At 39.9% G+C, this 23707-nt stretch overlaps 1 protein-coding gene across 2 annotated transcripts in view; it reads left to right on the top strand.

Annotated features, from left to right (window-relative positions):
* The window catches only part of LNX2 (ligand of numb-protein X 2), a 77689-nt gene extending 60429 nt beyond the window's left edge, over window positions 1-17260 (top strand). For both annotated transcript variants that reach the window (XM_070578726.1, XM_070578724.1), the window contains exons 6-10: window positions 2212-2355; window positions 6256-6433; window positions 9275-9506; window positions 12875-13033; window positions 14888-17260. In XM_070578726.1, coding sequence (XP_070434827.1) covers window positions 2212-2355; window positions 6256-6433; window positions 9275-9506; window positions 12875-13033; window positions 14888-15023 — 849 coding nt within the window. In that variant the 3' untranslated portion in view covers window positions 15024-17260. The remainder of the gene's footprint in view (window positions 1-2211; window positions 2356-6255; window positions 6434-9274; window positions 9507-12874; window positions 13034-14887) is intronic.
* The last annotated feature ends 6447 nt before the right edge of the window (window positions 17261-23707 follow it).

The raw sequence follows: 23707 nt of genomic DNA, 5'->3' as shown, positions 1-23707 counted from the left end.
CCGAAAAGAATACTGAAGACAAAATACACAAAATAAAGAAGGAAATTAAAATCACATTCAGTCTAAATACCCCAACACAACATTAATATTTTGAGGGACATCATTACAAACATTTTTTATGTATACATCCACAGATAAATAGCATGCACTTGTAGATTCTGAGTTTGCAACATTTTCTTTTGTCAGCAGTATCTTGTGGACTTCTTACACAAAAATAAGTATAGATTCACATCATGATTTGTAATCACAGTATCGTAGGCATGTTGTACTACAACTTATTTAATCATTCTCTTATTGATAGACTTTCGTGTTTTGATTTTAAGTTTAAAACCTTTTGCTAAACTTCCCTCCAGAAAGATCACATCATACCAATTTATATGCCCAGCAATAGAGCATGCCACTTACTTGTGAACTAAGGGTATTGTCATTTGGGCATCTTGCATTTTTCTTCTTCTTTTTCTCCCCAAAGACCCCTCAGTATATAGTTGTATATTCTAGCTGTGGTCCTTCTGGTTGTGCTATGTGGGACACCGCCTCAGCATGGCCTGATGAGCGGTGCCATGTCTGTGCCCAGGATCCAAACTGACGAAACCCTGGGCCGCCAAAGTGGAGCACGTGACTTAACCACTCAGGCATGGGGCCAGCCCGGCATCTTGCATTTTTAAAATCTCAACTTGAACAAAACTTTTCTGCTGTATTTGAAACCCTGAAGTGTTAGATGTGCACTCTGTTTAAAGTTAGCCTAAGCCCAAATGTTGATCTATCATTTAAATCCTAAATGCCCAGTTCAATCACATGCACAGAATTTTGTCTTTAAAAAAATCCACAAAGATTTGTTTCTCTTAATAGATTTACATAAGCAAGGGTTTTCTGGTTGAAATACTGATTATAGAGTATTTGGTGGTTATGAACTGTTAAGCAGTAATGAAAATGATTCTGTACTTTGAAATAAAGTCACCAAGGGAGCACTCACCATCTCACACTGTGCGATCTGATAACGTGAAGTGTCAGAATTTTAATTACTAGGATTTTAAACATTCCACTTTTATATTTACCCTTTAGATCAAGTCCCTAGACCCTGTGCTTTGGGAGTCTGGCCTATATGTTAGGTGTTATTCTTTCAGTTATTTTGAAGAACTTGTCTGAAACTATTTAGTTAATAAAATGCTTGAATAAGCAAAGGATTTTCGGTAGAGAATTAAAATTGGTTATCACTTATTTTTCAGTTTAAGAACTGAAAATAGTACAATGCTATATGTCAACTATATTTCAGTAAAACTGGGAAAAAAAGGAAGTGAAAATGAGTGATTTCTTAACGTTATTAACTATAATCATGGAGGAGGTCCCCACTTTCTACCACAATTCCTTGAAAGCAGGCTGTCATATTTTCCCATAGGAGTAGTAATAAAATTGGGAATTGTGGTCACAACCAAGAGTCAGCATCAAATAACTCAGGCCTGTACATTAAAAGCAAAGGTAAAATAACCTTTAAAAACATAATAGATGGGAATCCATGTTTAAAATATAGATATGTAGATATATGTAGATATAGATAAAGGGCCTCTAAATTTAAGATGACAGTCATGAACTTGTAAAATAATTTAACATAATGCTTAAGTGTGTGTGTGTGTGTGTGTGTGTATTACACACAATATATATAAATACTAGTCTTGTTATATAGGATCTCTATAATCCTTTTTAGGACTATTTAAGTTCATGTCCTATTTTTGACTCAAACTTAAAGCAAGCAGAAACAAAGCTGTGCATAGTTTGATTTGTTTCAAAAGTCACAATGGATTTTAATCAAGTTTTGAATAACTTCTTCTTTTTATCTTCTTTCCTTTGCTCCCTCCCTCACAATACCAAGGCAAGTCTTGAAAGGGCAAAGAAGTATTAAAAGAAAGGTACCCCTCAAGAAATCATGGGGAGCTGAGAACACGAGAAGTTTGACTGCTTTGCCGTGGTTACTTTGGCGGCAGGGCTGGGGAGGGCATGTCCAAGAGCTGCATGTGTGTGTTTTAACTGCAGAAGTTTTAAAATATTAGCTCATGAAATGAACTCCCTTCCTCCCCACTAGCAAGTGCTTGCAGTCACTACCCAGGCAAGGTCTGGTGCAATTCTGAGACGTGCATTGAAAATTAACACTGCCTGTAATTTTTTTGATGAGAATCATCATTAGTGATGGTGGTACTGTATGCGTGTTTTCTCCAGGCTAGTGGAGAGAGGGTGAATTTAACAATTGCTAGACCGGGGAAACCCCAGCCTGGTAACACTATCCGAGAAGCGGGAACTCAGAGCAGCAGCAGCCAGCACCACGCACAGCCACTGTATCACAGCAGACCCAGCTCACATAAGGTGAGGTGTTTTCATTTGTGTTTTTTAGTTCATCGCCCTCAAGGGATCATTGTTACAAGATGGTAAGATTTAAATGAGGGCCGTTACTCTGTTGGAAAACGTGAACACAGGTGTTTGGGATTGAAATGTGTAGCTTTTGCTACCTTGGAGGGTGGCTGCGTTGTCTCAGTTCCTCAGCCAACAGAGGTCCCTCTGCCAGGTGACTGATGAGAAGTGTTTGATCTTCCAGAAAAATCTTCTATTCATTTAGTCCTAGTAAGTGGGATTTATTGGGTTGTTCATTTCAATCTAACAGTTGGTTTATGTGATTCAAAAAGCATAGCGAAGACAATGATTGACAAGTGTATACCTAGCAACTGGACAGGTTGCCTACCACAGCAGAATTAGATGTGTGAATATTAAACATATAAACCATAAATTTTGATAGGTGCATGTGTTGCATATTTCCTTTTATGTTATAGCTTATACGAATACTGCCCTAAATCATTTAAAATTCCCATATGTTGAGCTTTTTTACTGCTGCTTCCACATTTAACTGGTTTTAGAATATTTCCCTAGATCATTTATCTGTGCTGAGAATTTTGATACTGTCTCTCTTTAGTTGCAGAAATCAAAAAAGAATGGTACTTTACTGCATTCTTGATATTATTTACTTCATTCGGCCCTTCATTTGAACTCAGTTTCTGGTAGGCTAAGATTTTTAAGACAGTGATGTTTACCTAACTATGTGAAAATATAAGCTAAATATGAGCTTCCAAAGCCATTCTCCTTAAGTAAAATTAATTTGCTTTACTAAACAAAAACTTATCTGTTGGTCTTCTTAAAAACCATAGGAAGTTTCCTATGTGCTAAGATGGCTTCTTAATATACGTACAGTAATTGAAAGAATAATTACCTTTGAAATGCTGCAGGTACCCTAAGAAAGCACCCCTTAAAGGCACAAGTATTTTTGGCCCATCAGGCTTATCTGGTTTTCTGAGCTTAAGTACAGACTTGTCACTGGTCTTTGGTTTAGTTAATACTTACAAAAAATTATAACCACCAACTTGTTCTTATTTCTGAACAAAAACCAAAATGTATGAAGGAAACCTATAATTTTGCCTTCATAATGGTGACTATGAAAAAGGAGTTATTGTTTTGAATAGGAATTTTGAATAGGAGTTGCTTCATATAGCTTGCTTTACAAGTTATATATATATGATATATATATTCCTAAAGAACTGTAATATAAGGCAAAAGTCGATTATTGAATCTTCTGTGTCATTGAATTCTACAATAATTTAAGATATGAGTGTCTATGACAACATTATAATTTTAAGATAATTTTAAAAAATACTTAGTCATTCCAACATTCGTATAGAGAACTCTGCATGTTTAGAGAACTCTGCATGTTTCATTTTGTTGTTTGTTTTGGACACACATATTTTTCTCTCTTAACTGCTATTCTTATTCTCTTTAATTTTTAGTAACGACGTTTTAAATAGCAATGCTGAATTATTGTTATTCTAGGTACTCTGCAAACCTAGTTGGTTAGAACAACCACATGAAATGTACTTTTAAGTGTTAATTTAGCTGTTTACTATTAACATACTGCATTTGTTATGTCAGATCTTGATTTAAAAAAATAAAGGTCTCTTGGGGAAAAACAAACACACAAATTTACCAAAATAAGCAATTCAGACAATTATAATTGTTAAAGTATACATTAGTCTACTATTAAACCTCTAAGTAGCTGCTTGAATAAACGCTCATGTGGTGATGAACCTTTAGAAGGTTCCTTGAAGTGTACCACATGTAAGCTTTGAAGTTTGGTTTACTTCTTGAGGGTAAAAATGCATACATCTCAGCCGCGTAGAGGGATGAAACAACCAGCCTTAATTGATTAAATATGTAAGAGCCGAAACTGCATAAATAAATATACTCAAGACTGAGTTTCATGAGTTGTCTTCATAATACAATGGTTTTTGCCCAGTTTTGAAGGGTACTAACGTAGATTTCATATATTTAGTTGGGAGACTGCCTTAAGACATTTACAAGTTTTCTACTAGGTCATAACATTTTCTAGGAATGCTAGGCTATTATTACAAGTAGTTCCCTTGATAAAATTTCAAACATACATGAGATTCCAGGACCAGAGAAAGGCAGATGGGCCTGGAACTCCAGGGCCTGATGAACAGATCCATATTTGTTAATTCTCTAAAATAATGTCACTAGAGGAAATGTTATAATTCTGTAAATATAGTTTATATATTTCTATTGTTGATAGTGTTAATAATGTTAATAATTATCTTGTTATCTGCAACATTTTCCTGTAGTTGATAAATGTTAGAAACCTTTTGAGATATTAGCTTCCACTCTGACACTTAATGGGATAGCACCTGAGTGGTGTGGTGCATATAAACAGTGTATATACATGGTGCATCATACTGCGTGTACCTCTGTAAAACATATATAATACATATATATAATTATTAGTACTAATTAATTTGCATCAGTTCAAATCCCAGTGTAGTCACTTATAGTTGTATGACTTGGGGCAAGTTACATGACGTTTCTAAAGTTGCTTCCTCATCTGTAAAATGGAGCCAATGATAGTGTTTACTTTCAAGACCATTGTGAAGATTAAATGAAATAATGCTTGGCACATAATGTACCTTCAATAAATGTTAGTTATTTTTATTTTAATATTAATATTACATGTGTACATCTTGTTTTTTATTGACTTTTAAAAAAAGTGATTTTTTTTTAAAGATTTTATTTTTTTCCTTTTTCTCCCCAAAGCCCCCCCGGTACATAGTTGTATATTTTCCGTTGTGGGTCCTTCTAGTTGTGGCATGTGGGACGCTGCCTCAGTGTGGTTTGATGAGCAGTGCCATGTCCGCGCCCAGGATTCGAACTAACAAAACACTGGGCTGCCTGCAGTGGAGCATGCGAACTTAACCACTCGGCCACAGGGCCAGCCCCTAAAAAATAGTGATTTTTAAAATTCTCTTTTTCTTGCGGCTGGCCTCGTGGCTTGGTGGTTGAGTTTGGTGCACTCTGCGTCAGCGGCTGGGTTCACAGGTTCAGATCCCAGGTGCAGACCTATACCACTCCTCAGCCAGGCTGTGGCAGTGTCCCCCATATAAAGTGGAGGAAGATTGGCTCAGATGATAACTCAGAGCTAATCTTCTTCAGGAGAAAAAAAAAAATTCTCTTTTTCTTCCAGGAACATCTCAGTAATAAGTAGCAGTAGCAAATGTCAGTAAAAATAGCTTTTCCCTGAGAATATAGTTTGTTGGGAAATATTTCCCTGTTATTAACTTATTCAAAAATTCAGTTATTTCATATCCTTTTGGCTTTTCAAGAAGGTTTGGAAGGTAGATTTGCTCCTGCTTCGTGACTGAGTACTTTCATAATCCTTGTCAGTAAGAATCACAAGACAAGTCTGTAGCTTTTTTCTGGCAGTTAGTAAAATCTACATTTTACTTTTATACTACTCTGTCAACTTTTCTTTCAAAGAATAGAGGAGAAAGATGGAAGTAAAAGTAATTGGCTTGTCTTTGGAATTTTAAAATTCAAATGCATTATTTACTTTTATAGAATTGATCATATTTTGGAGCTCAAGGAAATTATACAAATGATGTGCTTATTTTACGTTGACTTCTATATGTCAACAGTCCTGAGTGTTTTCAGTTACATAAAGTGTTACAAAAACTCTGCAAAGTTTGACATTGTGATCCACGGCGTTCAGTGTACTGTTTGTACCTGTGAAGAACTGTATATGACTTTCAGTTCTATACTAAGTGATTTTAAAAAAAGACTTTACAGTTGCCACGTAAGTTTTTACTTTCGTTTAAGCTGTCTTTTCTTCAACTATATATTATTTGTTATCCAATAAATGTTTCCTCTCATGTTTAGGATCTGACCCAGTGTGTTACATGCCAGGAAAAACACATTACTGTAAAGAAGGAGCCACACGAGTCCCTTGGAATGACAGTAGCCGGGGGCAGAGGAAGTAAGAGTGGTGAGCTGCCCATCTTTGTGACCAGTGTGCCACCTCATGGCTGCCTTGCACGTGATGGCAGAATCAAGAGAGGTAAGATGGGATCTTAAACAGTTTCACCACGTCTTCTCCATGGAGTCAACTCATATTTTTAAAAATAAAGACTATCTACAGAATTTTCTACTAAATATGGCTTTTGAAAATCCTTTAAAATGTCCTTCGCATGTGCAAGCATAAAGCCTCTCTGTAAGGTGAGGGCAGTGCTCACTGTGAAGGGAAACTGCTGAAGCTTGGTAACGGTTCCATTACTTTCTAACAGTTACTCAGCTGGTGGATTATTTTATGTTGGAAAAGACCCTCTAAGAGACCCATGCTTCCAGCATTATGGCAGACTAGATGCTCCAAAGGGTCATCCTAGTGAAGGACAATAAAGTGTCTGTGTGGGAGGAGGCTCACACAGGAGGTGGAGCAAAAGGCAGACTTAATAAAAAGATAGCGGTTCTAGGGATAAACTCGTTCACAATTTCACCTTCCCCCTCAATACTATGTAATTTGTATAGGTGGGGGTGGTAGTGGTAAAAATAGCATTCTCCATACACTTGGTTTGTTCCTGTGGAAAAGTGAGTCTTAAAGGCTGTTTTTCCAGGAATGAAGTTGGATCCCTATATACAGAAATCAACTTAGAATGTAAGAGCTAAAACTTGTAGAAGAAAACGCAAGTGTCATTCCTCAGGACCTTGGATTAGGCAATGGAATAGTCAAGGATTTTCTTAGATAGGACACCAAAAACACAAGCAACAAGAACAAAAAGAGCAGATAAACTAGACTTCATCGAAATTACAAATTTTGTGCTGCAAAGGATACCACCAAGAAAGTGAAAAGATAGTGAAAGTGAAAAGATACCCCACAAAATGGGAGAAAATATTTGCAAATTATGTATCTAATGAAGGACTTATATCCACAGTACATATAGAACTCTTACTACTCAGTAATAAAAAACACAACCCAATTTAAAAATGGGCAAAGGATCTCAATAGATATTTCTCCAAAGAAGATATACAGATGGCCAAAGCACATGAAAAGACGCTCAGTGTCATCAGTTATTAGGGAGTTGCAAATCAAAACCACTTCAAACCTGGGGGCGCCCAGTGGCACAGTGGTTAAGCTTGCATGTTCTGCTTCAGCGCCTCTGGCCTGGCCTGGGATTCACCAGTTTGGATTCTGGATGTGGACCTACACACTGCTTGGCAAGCCATGCTGTAGCAGGCATCCCACATATAAAGCAGAGGAAGATGGGCACAGATGTTAGCTCAGGGCTAGTCTTCCTCAGCAAGAAGAGGAGGATTGGTGGCAGATGTTAACTCAGGGCTAATCTTCCTCAAAAAAAAAATTAAAAGTAGAAGAACCACTTAAAACCCACTAGGATGAATATAATAACAAAGACAGACAGTAACAAACATTGGCAAGGATGTAAAGAAATTGAAACTCTCATATGTTGCCAGCAGGAATGGAAAATGGAACAACTGTTTTTCGAAAACAGTTTAGCAGTTCCGCAAAAAGTTAAAGATAGAGTTACCATATGACCCAGCAGTTCCATTCCTAGAGAAATGAAAACATACGTCCACACAAAAACTTGTACAGAGGGTTTATAGCAGTATTTTCCATAATAGCCAAGAAGTGCAAGCAACTCAAACATCCATCAGCTGATGAGTGGATCAGCAGAATGTGGTATATGTCTAAAATGGAACATTATTTGGCCGTAAAAAGGAACCGAGGTATTGACACAAGCTGCAACATGGATGAAGTTTGAAAACAGGATGTTAAGTGAAAGAAGCCAGTCACAAAAGACCACACATGATTCCATTTATATGAAATGTCCAGAATAAGGAAATCTATAGAGAGAAAAAGTAGATCAGTGGTTGCTTAGCGCCGGGGCAAGGGAAGTGACTATTAATGGGTACAGGGGTTTTGGGGGGTGACAAAAATGTTCTAAAAATAATGTGTGACAGTTTTACAACTCTATCACTACACTAAAAACCATAAAATTGTGTACTGTAGTTGAGTGAATTGAATGGTATGTGAACTGTATCTTAATTACACTGCTCTTTTTTTAAAAAAGTTTGTGCAATTGTGGAATTGGAGGTCATTTTATGTCCTTATGTTATTATGTTTTTTAAGTTTTCTACAATGAGAATGTTTTGCTTTAATAATGTGAAAAATAAATGATGAATTGGGAGAGGAGGACCTTCTGTAGGCTTTCTTAGTACAAATGTTTGTGCTTCCTACAAAACTAATCCTTTCCTTCCTAACCTTTTATATAATCCTCATTGCCCTTTTTTATTATATTACTTGGGAGAGCAAAAGACTTTTTTCTTCCTCAAGCAAGAGAAGATGTTCTAATCGCAAGTTTTATTTCTCTGTGTAGGCCCCAGGGCACCTTCTCTTTACACGTTCTCATATGTTTGCACTGGCTGAGCTGTGTAGGGCTGACTTCATGTATAAAAACTGTGTAAATATAAAATAGAATATATCAAAAATGTATTTCTAAGAGCAAAGGATCAAATCATTTTGGAATGGGAAAGAACTGAGAAATCACTGATGCTCAAAGAAGAGAAATGAACGTGCCCAGGGCCTCTATACAGCTAAACCAGGGCTAGTGGTGCGGGCGTCCCGCTGAATCAGGGGGCCTCAAGCCATGCTTTATCTTATATATTATGGAATTATTTTAAATTTTTGAATTGTTTTGGAATGTTTTCCATGAATTGGATTTTTCCCCAGTATTATAAAAATGACAAAGAAGTAGAAAATGGTCTTTCACCTCATCTCACCTGAGTTGTTGGAACTGCCTTTGTTGATTCGTTGACAAAGAGCAGGATTTATGGGGAATAACCACTTGGGAGCTCAGCTCATCCTTCTCTTTCTTCGTTTGAACAGGTGATATATTGTTGAATATCAATGGCATTGATTTGACCAATTTAAGTCACAGTGAGGCTGTTGCTATGCTGAAAGCCAGCGCTGCATCCCCCACCGTGGCCCTCAAAGCACTGGAGGTCCAGGTCGTTGAGGACGCAGCCCAGACCTCGGAGGAGCAGGCGAGCACCTTCAGTGAAAACGAGTACGACGCCAGCTGGTCCCCATCCTGGGTCATGTGGCTTGGGCTTCCGAGGTACTGACAGCTTTTTGTTGTTTGGTGGAATAATCATAATTGCAACCTCTGTTAGCATGTGACACAGTAAATTTACTCATTGAGGGGAAGAAAGGCTTTGGTTAGATAACAGGAGCAACATCAAATCGTTACCAAAGAAAATGGTCATTTTTCTTTCTTAGGATATTATATTTACAAAGGTAAATTTAATAATAAGAACTAAAGAGTTATATCTGTTTATAAAAATGAATAAAGCCATTCTGTCTGTCCCTATTAAGGCTTTAAGTGGGCTAGCCTTGGGATTGGATGTTCAGTCTCTTGCTTAGAAAAGCTGTCATTTACCAACATTCATTCTGATACATGCTTAAACTCATGCATTTTTCACCAAAAAAAGCCAGGTCAAAGCGGGAAGCCTTTTTCTATCCCAGAAGACTTTCTAAAAGCCCTTCCTTAATCCTTTTAACTATCCCTAAGAAGCCAGGTTATAAACTGAATTTTTATTGGACGTTGGAGTCTTTAAGACATGTCACTGGTGTTCAGGAGTAGCTGCTCCTGCCCATCTTTAGGATGAGTTTGCTGCTTCGTGACTGACCAGCCAAGACGTTCTGAAGTTGGTCAGTGTCTGGTCACGAAGCATTTGGAACCCCCAGATGATTGTTGCATAATTTGATATTGAGCTCGGAAGAATGTGTCTTGCTATCTTTGTTTCCAAACCAGTTTAGATTCTTAATGTGCATAAGGATCCTAGAACTGAACTCTGATGAAACATTCTGACTCTTAACAAAATAGGAAAATTACTGATTCTTTAAAATAAAAATAAACAATAAGAAGGTGCCAGTTTAGGAAGGAGAAATGTATGGTGATGGATGGAACTTCCAGTTTTGGTGGTGAACACAATGCAGTCTATGCAGAAGCTGAAATATGATGACCTGGAATTTACATAGTGTTATAAACCAACATGACCTCAATGAAATAAAAAATAAATAAAAAGCCAGGTTAAAAAAATAAATAAATAAAGGTGTCACCTGAATTCAGCTCAGCATGTGAATAAAAAAAAAATAGTATGTGCCAGTTTCTGAGCCAGCTACCTTCATTTGGAATAAATTTGTAATAATAACTGGAATTTGCATAGTGCTCTATGGTTTATAAAGTTCTTTCACATAAAGAATAACAGAAAAAGCAAGGATATTATTGGATTTCATTTGTTGATAAATCTAACTTGCAGGCTTGCCTTCTTGGTTAAAAAAACTAAAAAGGCCCAAAACTGTGACGGAATTCATGTCTTAGGGACCTGTATGGACCTTGTATTTGGATCTTGTGGCGAGAGATTTTTTTTATGACAAAGATGTTTTAACTACTTCATATCTGTTTATTCCATGCACTAAAACTGATTAATTTTTCCCACTGAAAAGTCAACATACATTTACATGGTTGCTCTTAAATTCTGTAGAATAGTATCTAAATTGCGAAGTTTCAGCCATCAGAGGGAACCTCACTGATCGTTCAGTACTCAGCCTGGTACTTTGACCGGTCAGTTTAAACTTAGAATGTCAGAAGGGGCCCTTCACATGCTGGAGGAGGATGTTATCTCCTTGTGCTGTGCGGCTGCCGAGCAGGTCCACACCAATGCTGCTGGATGGGCAGAGACCAGCGATGTCTTGGAGAAACACTCTGGCACTGGTGCTTCCTTTCTTTTTCCTTATCTGTTCTTCCAGTCTAGTTTTGGGGGTCAGCATTTTTACCTCTTGTGTTCAGAGCATTTCCTGGTGTGCCAGGAAGAATAACAGAGATTTTAGATGAGAAATGTGCAGGATAGTAAAATCTGGTTTTGAGCCCACCTGTATCAAAAGAATACCTGTCAATAAAAGGACTGTCTTCAGTGGATTCTCGAGGCCTCTGGTGTATGCAAACCTGTGTTCAACACCACGTGTCAGAAGGGCCGCGGCTCTACAGGGGCAGGTGGCCCTTCAGGCGGGTTTCACGCAGCGTAGGGTAGCCGCCCAGCTTTTCCTGAAGAGGGCGGTTCTTCCACTGCAGTCTGTTGGGGGTGCGCCAGACAACTGTTTGCTTGTTTTGTTTTGTTTTTGCAGAAGATTCAAATAATGAAAATAACCTACATTGCCCTAAAAAGCCAGGCCAATGCATGGGACCCTGCTCCATCCCAGGAGCCCTTTTAATAGCTCTTTCTTATCAGTAAACTAAGAAATTAGACCAGATTGGAAGTTTTAGCATGTTGTATATAGCTTTATAGAATTGGCTTTATTAATAAGAAACCCTTTTTAATGGGTTAAAAACAGAAGGCTTTGGCTTAGATGCCTCCATATCCAATTTCACCTAGAAATGAAAGATATTTTTTATGAAGAGATACTCTTTTCTATATCGTTTAGGGTTTATTTGGTGGGATTTTTTTCTGTTTTTATTTTTAAGTTTTTACTCATGGCTGGTTCCCAAATCCATAGAGCTGTGGAACTGTAAGTAGAATTTTTCTCCCTTCCTAGAGAGCATCCTCCAAACTGGCCAGTAGCATGTTAATGGTAGCATCCTAATGTCCACTCTATAAAAAGGGTGGAGGGATTTTGTTTTTCTTATTGTTTTCCAGATTGAGTTCCCTATTTTGTTGATTAAAGTTGCCTTTAAAATGAAAGCATTTTCAGTAAAGGAGGAAAGGGCAGCAGACCACTCCTCGTGGAGGTTAGAGAGTTATCCTGCATTGTTTTCGCAGCTGCCCTGCTGCACGTGTCCTCTCATTTGAGTGCTCAAATCAGCAGTACTAGACTCCTTTTGTACCACTTTTTGGAGATACAAATTGTGAAGATACAAATGGATATCAGAATTGAGGGCCTTGTTGACAGGGCAGTGAGCAAATATAGGCACAGAACCATCTTATCCAAATTTCTGAGGTCTAACTTGTAACAAGTTTATTTAAGCTTTCTGTACGTATGTGTGTCTTCACTTGGGAAGAGAAGACTAAAAAATGTTGAAGAAATTCTAGTCTACTTAAGACTGCATCTGTCCTAGAAAATGGGTCTGCAAAACAATATATTCATGGGGCTGCCCAGTGGTGTAGTGGTTAAGTTCATGTGCTCCACTTTGGCAGCTGGGGGTTTGCAGATTTGGGTCCCAGGTGTTTGTCAAGCCACGCTGTGGCAGTGTCCCACATGCAAAATAAAGGAAGATTGGTGCAGATATTAGTTCAGGGCCAATCTTCCTCACCAGAAAACAAAAACAAAAGCAATAACCATTATATTCAGAAGGAAATTAAGTAGCCCTTTTGCTTTTCCCAACAATGATGAGTATAACATGCTATAGAGTTATACAAAGATGAACAGGCTATAAAAGCCTCTGCATTAATTTTTAAATTTTTTCTTGATTTTTATATTTGTTTACAGTGCCCTTCATAGCTGCCATGATATAGTTTTACGAAGAAGCTACTTGGGAAGTTGGGGCTTTAGTATTGTTGGTGGATATGAAGAGAACCACACCAATCAGCCTTTCTTCATTAAAACCATTGTCTTGGGAACTCCTGCTTATTATGATGGAAGATTAAAGTGAGTCTTGTTATATTTAATGATGTGATTCATGTTTGTTATGATGGACACAATCTAGACCAGGGGTCAGCTCCAAATTCAGCCTGTTGTCTGTTCTTATAAATAAAGTTTTATTGCAACATGGCCACACTCATTCATTTACGTGTTGTCCGTGGCTGCTGCTCAGGTATAGTGGCAGAGTTGGGTCATTGTGGGCAGAGACCATATGGTTTGCAAAGCCTAAAATAATTGTTTACCAACTGACCCTTTACAGAAGAAATTTGCCAATCCTGCTCTAGACTGAAGCATTACCTTTACCCTCTTGCCACTCATAGCTGTATTTTTGTACGCTAATGACAGGAACCAAACCTGAGTCATTTCATTGGACATATTGTGATATGACAACTGACTCTGAGCAATTTTTCCACACAGCCCACTGAGGTCCAGTCCTATCATTAGATGGCTCTGCTTTATTTTTCTCCACGGCACTTGTACCTGCCTAACATTATATTTATGCGAGCTCCACGAGGAAGGGATTTCGTTGCATTTGTTGTTGAATCCCTGGCAGCCATAACAGTGCCCTGCATTTATAGTAAGGTCTCAACAAATATGTGATGAATGAGTGTGTGATAGCTTACAGTGTGCTGGGCACAGTGCTGAGTGCTATGCATGCGTTATTGAATCTTCTTAACAACCCCTTGAGGTAAGTGATGGTGGTGTTGTTATTCCTGTTGTTCAAACACGATAACTGAGGCTTGGAAAGGTTGAGAAACTTGCCCACAGTCAAATGGCTGAAAGTGGTTGACTGCGATTCATACCCAGAGCCTTTGCCATTAACCCCTCTGCTCGTGCCGCCACCAGGCAGAACGTACTCACTCAGCCTGTGTGCAGCCTCTCTTCTTTTCCAAAGCTCAGGCTCCCGGAGAAGAAAGTGGTGGTGTATCGAGAGACTGTATAAGGAGAGAGGACGTGGGTGCTTGGCAGTTCTTAGTGCCTAGTGTTTGATGAAATAAAAGCACCAGTTCTTAAAAAGTAGATGCTGACATACTAAACAGAATGCTGCACAAATGGAGAGTTTACTCTGTTTGCAAAGAGAAAGTGACATCTAAATCCTACTGTGAGAAGTTGGTCAGGGTTAGTGTGCTCCAGATCAGTCTCATATTGACAAAGATGGAAACAAATCATCATTTTAGGAGGAAAGAGGAGGGGGGAAATGAATTAACCATTCTCTTAGCTAAGTTACTCAACCATGCTGGGTCTCAATTAATTAGTTTATAAATTTACCTTCCACCTACTTCCGAAAAGAAATTAAAGGAGCTAACAATAAAATAACATATTACCGACTAAAAACCAAAAGTCAGAAAGCATAGAAAGATCGTCAGATTCATCATTCATTCGTGATAATTCTGCTTGGAGGACAGTGAACATAACAGCTGAAAGAAGAGGAGGTGTCGGTCTTACTCTCAATTTAATTGAACACTCGAAGGTGTGAGCTCTAAGAATGAACAGAGAAATAGCCAAAATAATAAACAAGCCCCTCCAAATGCATTTGGTATTTTTTAAAGGGGCAGTAGGTTTATTCTTCTAATTATATTTTGCTTAAACTTAGCTGAAAATTATTCCGCTTGCCCTTGAAATCACCCACCAGCTACAGGAGAGGTTGGCACAGAGGTGTCGTTGATTGGCAAGGGGAAGCCAATGTAGGCTTAAAAATCAACCCAGAATGTTTCTCAAGATAATCACACATCCTAATCTTTGACAGTTAGTGGTTAAGTGAAACTGCTTTTCATGCTAAACAAATCTCAGTGAGAGTAATGTTTTTAATACCCTGAAAACAGTAACAGTCTGTTTCTGTTTCTGTCTGTCCTTGTCCAGGTGTGGAGATATGATCGTGGCCGTGAACGGCCTGTCAACTGTGGGCATGAGCCATTCCGCGTTAGTTCCCATGTTGAAGGAGCAGAGGAACAAAGTCACTCTGACCGTTATTTGCTGGCCTGGCAGCCTGGTGTAGATTTTGAAATTGGTTTTGAGTCAAACGTCTTCCTTCTGTAGGTTTTGGAAAGAAAACCCTTTAGTTTCATTGTATTTCTGGTTATTAGGAGCTACTGACACAGCTGGTATATGCAGGGCCAAAAACCACTAAGATTGTCCTTTTGTTATTATTTAAATGTTTTTTTCCTCAAGTTAGCCACATTTCTTTCAAGTTGGAAACAGTCTTCCACTAACCCTTGTGAGTTCGCATTTTCGGAATTCAGACTCACAGTGGTCAGAATGGGACCTGTCGTGGTGGAAGCAGTCCGCCCAGACTGTGACCCAGCCACAGTGGTCAGAATGGGACCTGTCCTGGTGGATGCAGTCCGCCCAGACTGTGGCCCACCCAGCTGGATTGCTGTTGGTTCTGTGTTTTCAGTGACTGAATCAGAAAATGTATTCCACACGCCCCAAGACTGGCAGCAGTGAAGCCTGTAGCAGTAGCATTTACTGCCTCTGTTGGATGTGGTGCTGCCATGAATGGATACATTTTAAATTTGGACGATAACTCTTTCCCATTCTTCATCGGTGCCAACATTTCGGAACTTTGTACTGCTTTTATGAAGAGACTTTTCTGGCTTATTTTATTTCTGCTTTAATCCCTCAGTGCTCATAGATGATGAAGACAAAAGTCTGATACCACTAAGGAGATTTTAAAAAAATAACTTACCATTATTAGCATAGTAGAGAATAAAAGATAATGTTACCCAGTGACAAAGGAATTTGGGAGGTAATTATAGTGTAGTGCTGGAGAGGGTAAAAGCTGCATTTACTTGAACGGTCCAAAAGCATTAAAGGTTCATTTCCAAAGGAATGCTTTGTTATGTAGGAAAATTTCGAAGCAGTTTTTGCTAAAAATCATTTTCTAGAGTTTGTATTATACTTACCTGCAAACTTGGCTGGAAATGTTTTTGTGATTTATGCAATTAAGCTAGATATTAAAGATAAAATCATATTGCTATTAAATACACCCTTATATATATCACAGCTAAGTAGGAGAAGGTAGACCTTTTTAATTTTATTGTTATAAAAGTCTGGAATGTTTTAGAAACCCTTCTTTCCCCCTATTCTTTCGTTACTTATGAACTTAAGTATTTCAAGAAAAAGTCTGAAAGTTCTTTCTTTTTTGTCTGAAATAGATTTTAGATGTGTCTTAATCAGTTCTTGGTCACTAGACTATTTTGTATTTTTTGAAATGTTTTTGAAAATTATGACCAGCTCATTTTGTTTGTCCTTTATTCAACATGGTTGTCCTTTGGAAGAACACATAAAGAAGTGAATAAGAGAAAAATATCTTTACCTTATTAATATTATGCATACTTGAAAAAGTTTCACTTAGAAAGCTAGTTCAGAATCTGAGCTAATTTACAAGTGACCTCTGTAATAAATGATATTGATTATCAGAGAATGTATTTCAAAATACTACAGTATATTATGAAGCATGACCACTTTATTTTCAAACTTAGCAATTGCATTGCTGGGGTTTATTGTATCTGTAGCATGTCACTGATTATTCCAGTTAGTTTTATAATGATTTTTTTAAACATAGCTCTTTTGAATAAATAAGAAATGGCAACAATAGTTGTTACTGACTTGTTCAACCCCTTAGCTACACTGTATGGTCGAGAGATAATGAAGATACAGTGGGACGCCCCATACAGTATATTACTGTTAGGCGATGATTGGCTTTGGAAGCAATTTGATATTGAAATGTTTTGATATTCTAATTAACATGGAACAAGTTTTTTTCCTGCTCCCCAAATAGAATTTTGCAGACTACTTTGCTATTTTTTTAAACATTTTGTAAGAATGCATCATTTCTTGACCAGTGGCCATCCATCAACAAATATCCTAATTGCTACTTTGTTATATATAAAATGCTTAGATTGAACCTGGTGGTAGAATCAGTATTTTGAAAGAAGAAATTTTTTTCATTATTATTTTTATCATGGAAATCTTGAAATCAGCTTAAACTAATTTGGTTTTATTACAAAAACTATAGCTTTTGGTCAGAATGATATTTGATGATGGAGACTTGTTCAGATTTTATTGTTACTGTTGGAATATTTTAATTTTCTCATTTTAAGCGTAAGTAGTTAAATATTTTGATTTGTTCTGTGCCTTCGGTTTAAATTATTTCAGGATTTTTCAGAGGTGTTTAAATAACAAGTGTGACAATCAGTCAGGGTGGAAATAAAAGTCATCGTTTCCATAACAGTGACATTGTCTCTTTTCTTGAACAGCAGATGTTGCCTCAACGTGTGATCTTTACTTTTGTTTGTGGCACCACTGTCATCATTACAATATCCCAAGCTTGAAACCTCAGGATTGCAAATGCATCTTCTAACTCTCATTCCTGTAGGCACAACACATATGGTCCCTCCTGGCTCTTGGGATTTTTGCCTGTCGGTACGTCTAGACTCACGTTGTCCAGTACGTGGGACTGCTGAGTGCTGGAAATGTGGCTAGTCTACGTGTTGAAATGATAATACGTTGGATGTATTGGATTATATAAAATATATTATTACAATTAATTTCACCAGTTTCTTTACTTTTTTTAATATGGTTACTAGAAAATTTTAAGTCACATATGTAGCTCACCTTGTATGTCTAATGAACAGCAGTGCTGGCCTCCTCAGCTTTGCATTGTCACAGCACTTACCAGGCCAGGCACTCCTGACATTGTGGTTTCTCTTCTTCTAGAGCCTTGATCATTCCTTGCATTAAAAAAATTTTTTTAGATGAGAGAAAGAAAGTTGTCTCCCGATTTCCTGGTAAATTAAGTTCAAACCAAGGCCTCTGTGATCTGACTCCTAATCGAGTTTTCCATTCGGCTCTGCAGTCCCGTTTGCCCTTGGCTGCCCCAGCAGGCTCCCCACACTCTCTAGGTTCTGCCTCCACACACATGCCTGTAGTGTTCCCTCTAATGCTTCCCTGGCATGCTTTCCCTCCTCTGCATGTTCACATGTCCCACATTTGGAGGCGTGGCTTGAACACTGCCCCATCCAGCTCCCTCTTGCCTCCACTCCCCACTTTCGAGAGAATTACCCTGGTGATGAATCTCAGCAGGCCTTTATATTGACATTTATTATGGCTCTGACCACTTCCTACCTAATTACTGTCATAGTTTCAAGTACCATCTCTGATTGCCGCCTTGCCGTTTTGAATATCACTGATGCCCCAAGTCTAGCTCCCACAGTCTGTAAGCTGAATATCCTGTTGCTTTAAGGCACTTACAGCTCAGTCCTCCAAAACTGAATTCTCTGTTTTCCCAAGCGTTTGCCTACTTCCACTTTCACTCTTTCAATCCAAGCCCTTATCAGAGGAACTTTTCTAAATCCCAGCTTGGATCATCGCTCTGATCATATCCTTGCCCTGTTTAAAAATCTTCAGTGGTTCCGTGTTGTCTGCACGAAAAGGTCAGCATGGCCTGGCACAGCGTAAGAGCTTCTTCATGATCTGCCCCTGCCGCTCTCTTGGCCTTGCTTCCACCTGCCTTGCCTCATCTCTAAACCACCCCCACACCTGTGTCTACAGCGGCTCAGCCCACGGGCTCAAGTGACATCACCTCTTTTGGGAAATCTTTACCAACCTCTCTGGGCAAGCATTTTTTTCTCTCAAAAGGTTTTATTAAATTTTCATGGTCATGGATGTGCACTAGGAAGAAGAAAACAGAAACTTGCCAGGTAGATGCTTGATTACAACTATCGGTAGCAGTTTTTTAAACTAGCCATTAAATATCAGAGATTCTGTACCTTCTGAAGAAGCCAAGGTATTCCAGGGGAAGGAATGGCCCAGTGTCCATCTGTTCCGGGATCCCATCCACGATACCACGTTACATCTAGTTGTCGTGTCTCCTTAAGGTTCCCCTCGGCCGTGCCATTTTCTCAGACTTTCCTTGTTTATGAGGATCTTGACAGTGTTGAAGAGTACCAGTCAGGGATGTCGTAGGATGCCCTCTTGCAACTGGTCTGCTCTTTTTTCTCCTGATTAGACTGGGGTTATGGGTTTGGGGTAGGGAGATTACCAAGGCAAAGTGCTGTTGTCCTCCTATATCGTGGACTGTCACCATGCTTTGTGACTGGTAGTGGTGACCTTGATTACCTGGCCTAAGGAATATTTAGAAGTTACTCCTCCCTCTAAGCCCCCACACTGAACACTTTGGACAGAAGTCACCGTGCACAGCCCACACTGAGGGCGTGGGGAGTGCTGCTCTCCCTTCGTTTATTTGCGAGCTGGCCAGGAAATGAGGGGCCTGTGGTTGGAAAGAAGGGAAGTGGAGTCCTTGGCTTAGAATGCCAGGAGCATGCCTCTTTCTTAAAAACCCTCCCTTGACTCTGCTATTTCACAGTAAAATTTCCCAGAAGAGATGTCTTCATTTCATGCTCTTTCACTCTATTTTTAAATTTAATAATAGTTTTTCCAACACAAAAAGTTATAAAACTTACAATGAGCACTTGTTTACCCACCACCCGGCTTAAGTAGAACATGGCCACTGCTGTCGAAGTTCCTTCTCCATTTACATCTACTTTCTTTCTGGCCTTTCCATGTGTCCCTTCCTAAATTTACTACATATTTGTCCTTCTAATATAGTATTGTTGCGTGTGCTCCTGAACTAGATGAATGATGCCATCCTTATGTGGCGTGCTGCAGCTAACTGCTTTTCCTCCAACAAGATTCATTCATGTTTGGTTTATGTAGCTCAAGTACTGCTATGTATTCAATGACTGACAATTTTATAGTTGATGGACATTTATTTCCGCTTTTTGCCATTAGTAACAGTGTTGCTGCGACCACTCGTCTTCTCGACCACACAAGTGTTCTCGTGCACCTGAGAGTTTCTCTGGGGCAGTGGTTGCCCTTCACCCTAGCTGCACAGAAGAATCACTCGGAGCGCCTTTCAAAAACACCAATGTTGATTTAGTTGGTCTGGGGTGGGACTAGGGCGTCAATTTTGTTTGGTTTTGCATTCCCCTCAGGTGATTCTAATGTGCATCTGTAGTTGAAAACCACTCCTCTAGGAGCGGATTTTAGGGTAATTGCATCTTTACAACACAATCAATCTCCTAAGTGGTTGTACCAGTGCACATTTCCACTAGTAGTGTGGGTGAGTTTTGTTCCACATTCTTGCTAACATTTGGTTTTATCAAGCTGAAGGGAGTGAAATGGCATCTCATTGTGGTTTCAATTCTCATTTCCCTGATGACTGGGGAAGTGCAGTGTCCTCTCCCATGTTTATCAGCCATTCTAGTATCCTCTTTGGTGAATAACCTGTTTGACTATTTTCTCATGGGCTGTTCGCATTTCTCTTAGTGACTTTTAGAAATTCTTTATCCTGGATATTAATATTAGTGGACAGGCAGGTTCAGAGGGTTCTCTTTATCAAGATACTGTGCAACGTGAGCAGATTTTCAATAGCAGAGTCCATGCGCTCCATCGTAGCTATTGAACTTTTCTCCCTAAAAGACCATGGGGGCTCAAATTCTATCGCTACGACTTCTGAACTTGATTTCCATTCTTTTGTGTATTAGAGTGGGCTGTTACTTTATGATTCCTCAATATTTGAAGCTTTAGTCAGATAAATGAATGGTTAAGTTAAATTTGAAGTTAACACCTGAATTTCAGCCTCTAAGGGTACTTCACTGAGTTCATCATGCATAGGGCTCCCATGTTACAGTACAGTAAAGCCCGCCCCGTTAATTCAGACTTGACTCATTTGGACTTTGAATGCTTAGACAGAGTAGAAGTTAACTTGGCGCTTTTATGTAAAGAATAGGTGTCTTAAATAAACGTGTTAAAAAATGGAGGGTAGGATATTTAAGCTGCATGCTGAAGTAGACTGTTTTCAAGTTGCCTTAAGCACTTGAAGAGAATTCCCACGCTCATTCAAGTAATCGATGTGGCTCTTTCCTGTGTAGCCCTCTAAAGAATTAGTCCAGCACCCATTGTGTGCACCACACAGACAGAGGCTCTGGATCACTTCTCTATTATACCTAACTATCATAATTCAGGCTTTCTTCCATTTGTCCAGATTTAGTAATGAACAAAACCGAATGGATTACACTAGCCTGATTAACTGCTGCCCGGTCCATGGCTAGGAACTCATGAGTTGAGCTTTTTCTCTTAAGGTTCTCTTCTCTGTCTGCTGAAGGAAAGGTTTCAGCTCCTCAGGGTCCTTATTAGAAAGCTCTTGCCATTTTACAGTGCAAATCTCTTCCATTTAAGTACACCACCAATTAATTTCTATGGCAACACAGTTGGATGTGTAAGCGCAGTGCCTACTGGTAAAGTGCCGAAGGTAAGAGGCCCTAAAACGTAATCACACACAGGAGTAAAAGACTAGCCCTTGGAGACCTAACACCCCCTGCACAGGGCAAGAGCGTGCCTCGCGCCAGAGAAGGAGGCTGCTGCCCCTGCGGCTGCGTGCGAAGCACTTAGAGATTTCCATTCGAGCTCTGTTAGCTCACTCACCTGCAGCAGTGCTTTGAAGTTGGGCTATTTTGCCAACTCAGTACCCACCTTGTTTCCTCAAAAGTTTTCAGTTTCAGGGTGACTCCAACACAACCCTTCCTTGGATTGCCCACAGACTGACCACCAGTTCAAGAGCGATCAAGTTAGAAAGATCTACACTTAGACTCTGATGGAAGAGAAGCAACAGTTGTCCAATGTCAAGGTTCTGAGGTTGCAGGCAACTGTTAGAAATAAAGTTTTTCTTTACTTTGTCTACATTTTTTAAAAAAATCTTCTCTCACCCTGACTCTAGAACCAATACAAGAATGTCTTAGGTCATGGGATGTGCTGAGTCAAAGCCACGCCTGCGACCTCTGCCACCAGCAGACCACCCAGGGAAGTGACGCCCCAGGACAGTTGTGCAGATCTGCCCCTCTGTGCTTGTCGCCTTCCCCGCTGGCACAGGCCTTCAGGGGCAGAGTCCAGGTCCTTGCCTGGCCTCTCAACAGTGGGGACTAGACTCTTGCTCCTGGGGTCCCAGCCTGTGCTGAGGTAGGTAGGTGCCCATGGAGAGTGGTGGGTGCTCACAGCAGCAAAGCTCGCCTTGTGGGTAATTAGTAAACGTTTAAGGAAAATGAGTTCTTGTCTCCTCTATCCACAAGTCATTCCAAAGGATGTGATGTCCTTGTGTAATCCAAGTCCCCACACCCTATGTAGTCTTCCCTCATTGGCCCCAAATCATAACCCTTAGAACTAGAAGGTCCTTATCCACGTTTCTGGCATGGGAATCATTTCTATAACATGGTCATCTAGCTCCTGCTTGAATACCTCCATGACAGGGACCTCACTACTTCATTTCAGGCTTTGCCACTGTTGGTGATTTGCCACAGTGACTGCTTTGTTAGCAATAGTTTGTCCCTGGTGTCTCTTCCCAACTAGAGTGTGGAAACTATGGGAGGAAAAATAATCTCTTCATTTGTTACTGTTAATATTTAACTGAAAATTAGTCAGGCACAATACACAAAACACTTACTGATCCATCTTTTCCTTTCACTCAACAAATAGTCATTTAGCATTTTCCATGCGCCAGGCACTCTTCTGGGTACTCAGAATCAGTCCGTGACCAAGACAAAGTTGTTGGCTATCTCCGAGCTAACATTCCAAAGAGGGGAATAAGAAAACAAATAATATAATTTTAGACGGTCATAAATGCTATGGAGAAAGTCAAGCCAGGTACGTGGAGAACATGCGATGGGAGGAGCCGTGTGAGAGAGGTGGTGGGGAGGGCCTCTGAGGAGGCCGAGCAGAGCGGGATGTGAGGGCGCTAGTGCATGTGGGGTTCTGCAAGTGTTCGTTGTTTAATGACTGTTGGAAGCTTTCGTGCCATGTGGTGGTGAGCCCTCTAGGACGGCTGTGTCTATATCATGGGCTCTGCTTGTGGCATGCTAACTGGACCCCCCACTCCTTTTTCCTTCTCCTTGGTAATAGAAACACGGATATACGTGGTCCACATGTGACGCTCATGTAGAAGGAGGCCGACTGTGGCACAGCGGATAGAGCCAGACAAGCCTGGATCGGCTCCTGCCACTAACCAGCCTGAAGACCTGGGGCAATCCATTTAACCTCTCTGATGCTCATTTCTCATCCGTAAAATGAGGAGAAGAATACCTCCACAGGTAGTTGCAAATTTTAGAGATTGTGCATATAAAGTGGCTGACACATTGTGCTAAATAGGTGCTAACTGTAGCTTTGTGTAGACACGAAGAGATCCTGACTGCACTTACTCATCCCTGGGAATTCTCGAGAATCACGCTACCAGTGAGTTATCTACTTTTAGACGTTCCTCTGAACTCAGACTTTTGTTTACACTCAGTATTGTGCGTTTTCCTAAGCACAGGCACTGATCAGCAGCTTCTCCCGTGCTCCTTAATCACCTATGTGAGTCACCTTCCCGAGACGTGGCCCCAAGCTTTCCGACAGACAGCGAGGCTTCTGCTCAGGTTGCTCCCCCTCCAGGACTGCCGGATTCCCGCCTCTCGAGCCCTGCTCTGCTGATCCTTCTAAGCCCAGCCCAGGTGCCAGCTGCAGCAAGCCTTTGCAGCACAGCTTATCCAAATTCTTACCTCCTCCCCAACTGCCACAGCCCTGTGGCCCTTGCGCTGTGCTTGCGTTTCCGGCAGGGCGCCTCTCACTGAGCCTGCGAGCTCCTTCAGG

Source organism: Equus przewalskii, chromosome 16 (genome assembly GCF_037783145.1).
Source record: "Equus przewalskii isolate Varuska chromosome 16, EquPr2, whole genome shotgun sequence".
NCBI lineage: Eukaryota > Metazoa > Chordata > Mammalia > Perissodactyla > Equidae > Equus > Equus przewalskii.
This window is presented reverse-complemented; position numbering and strand designations above follow the sequence as displayed.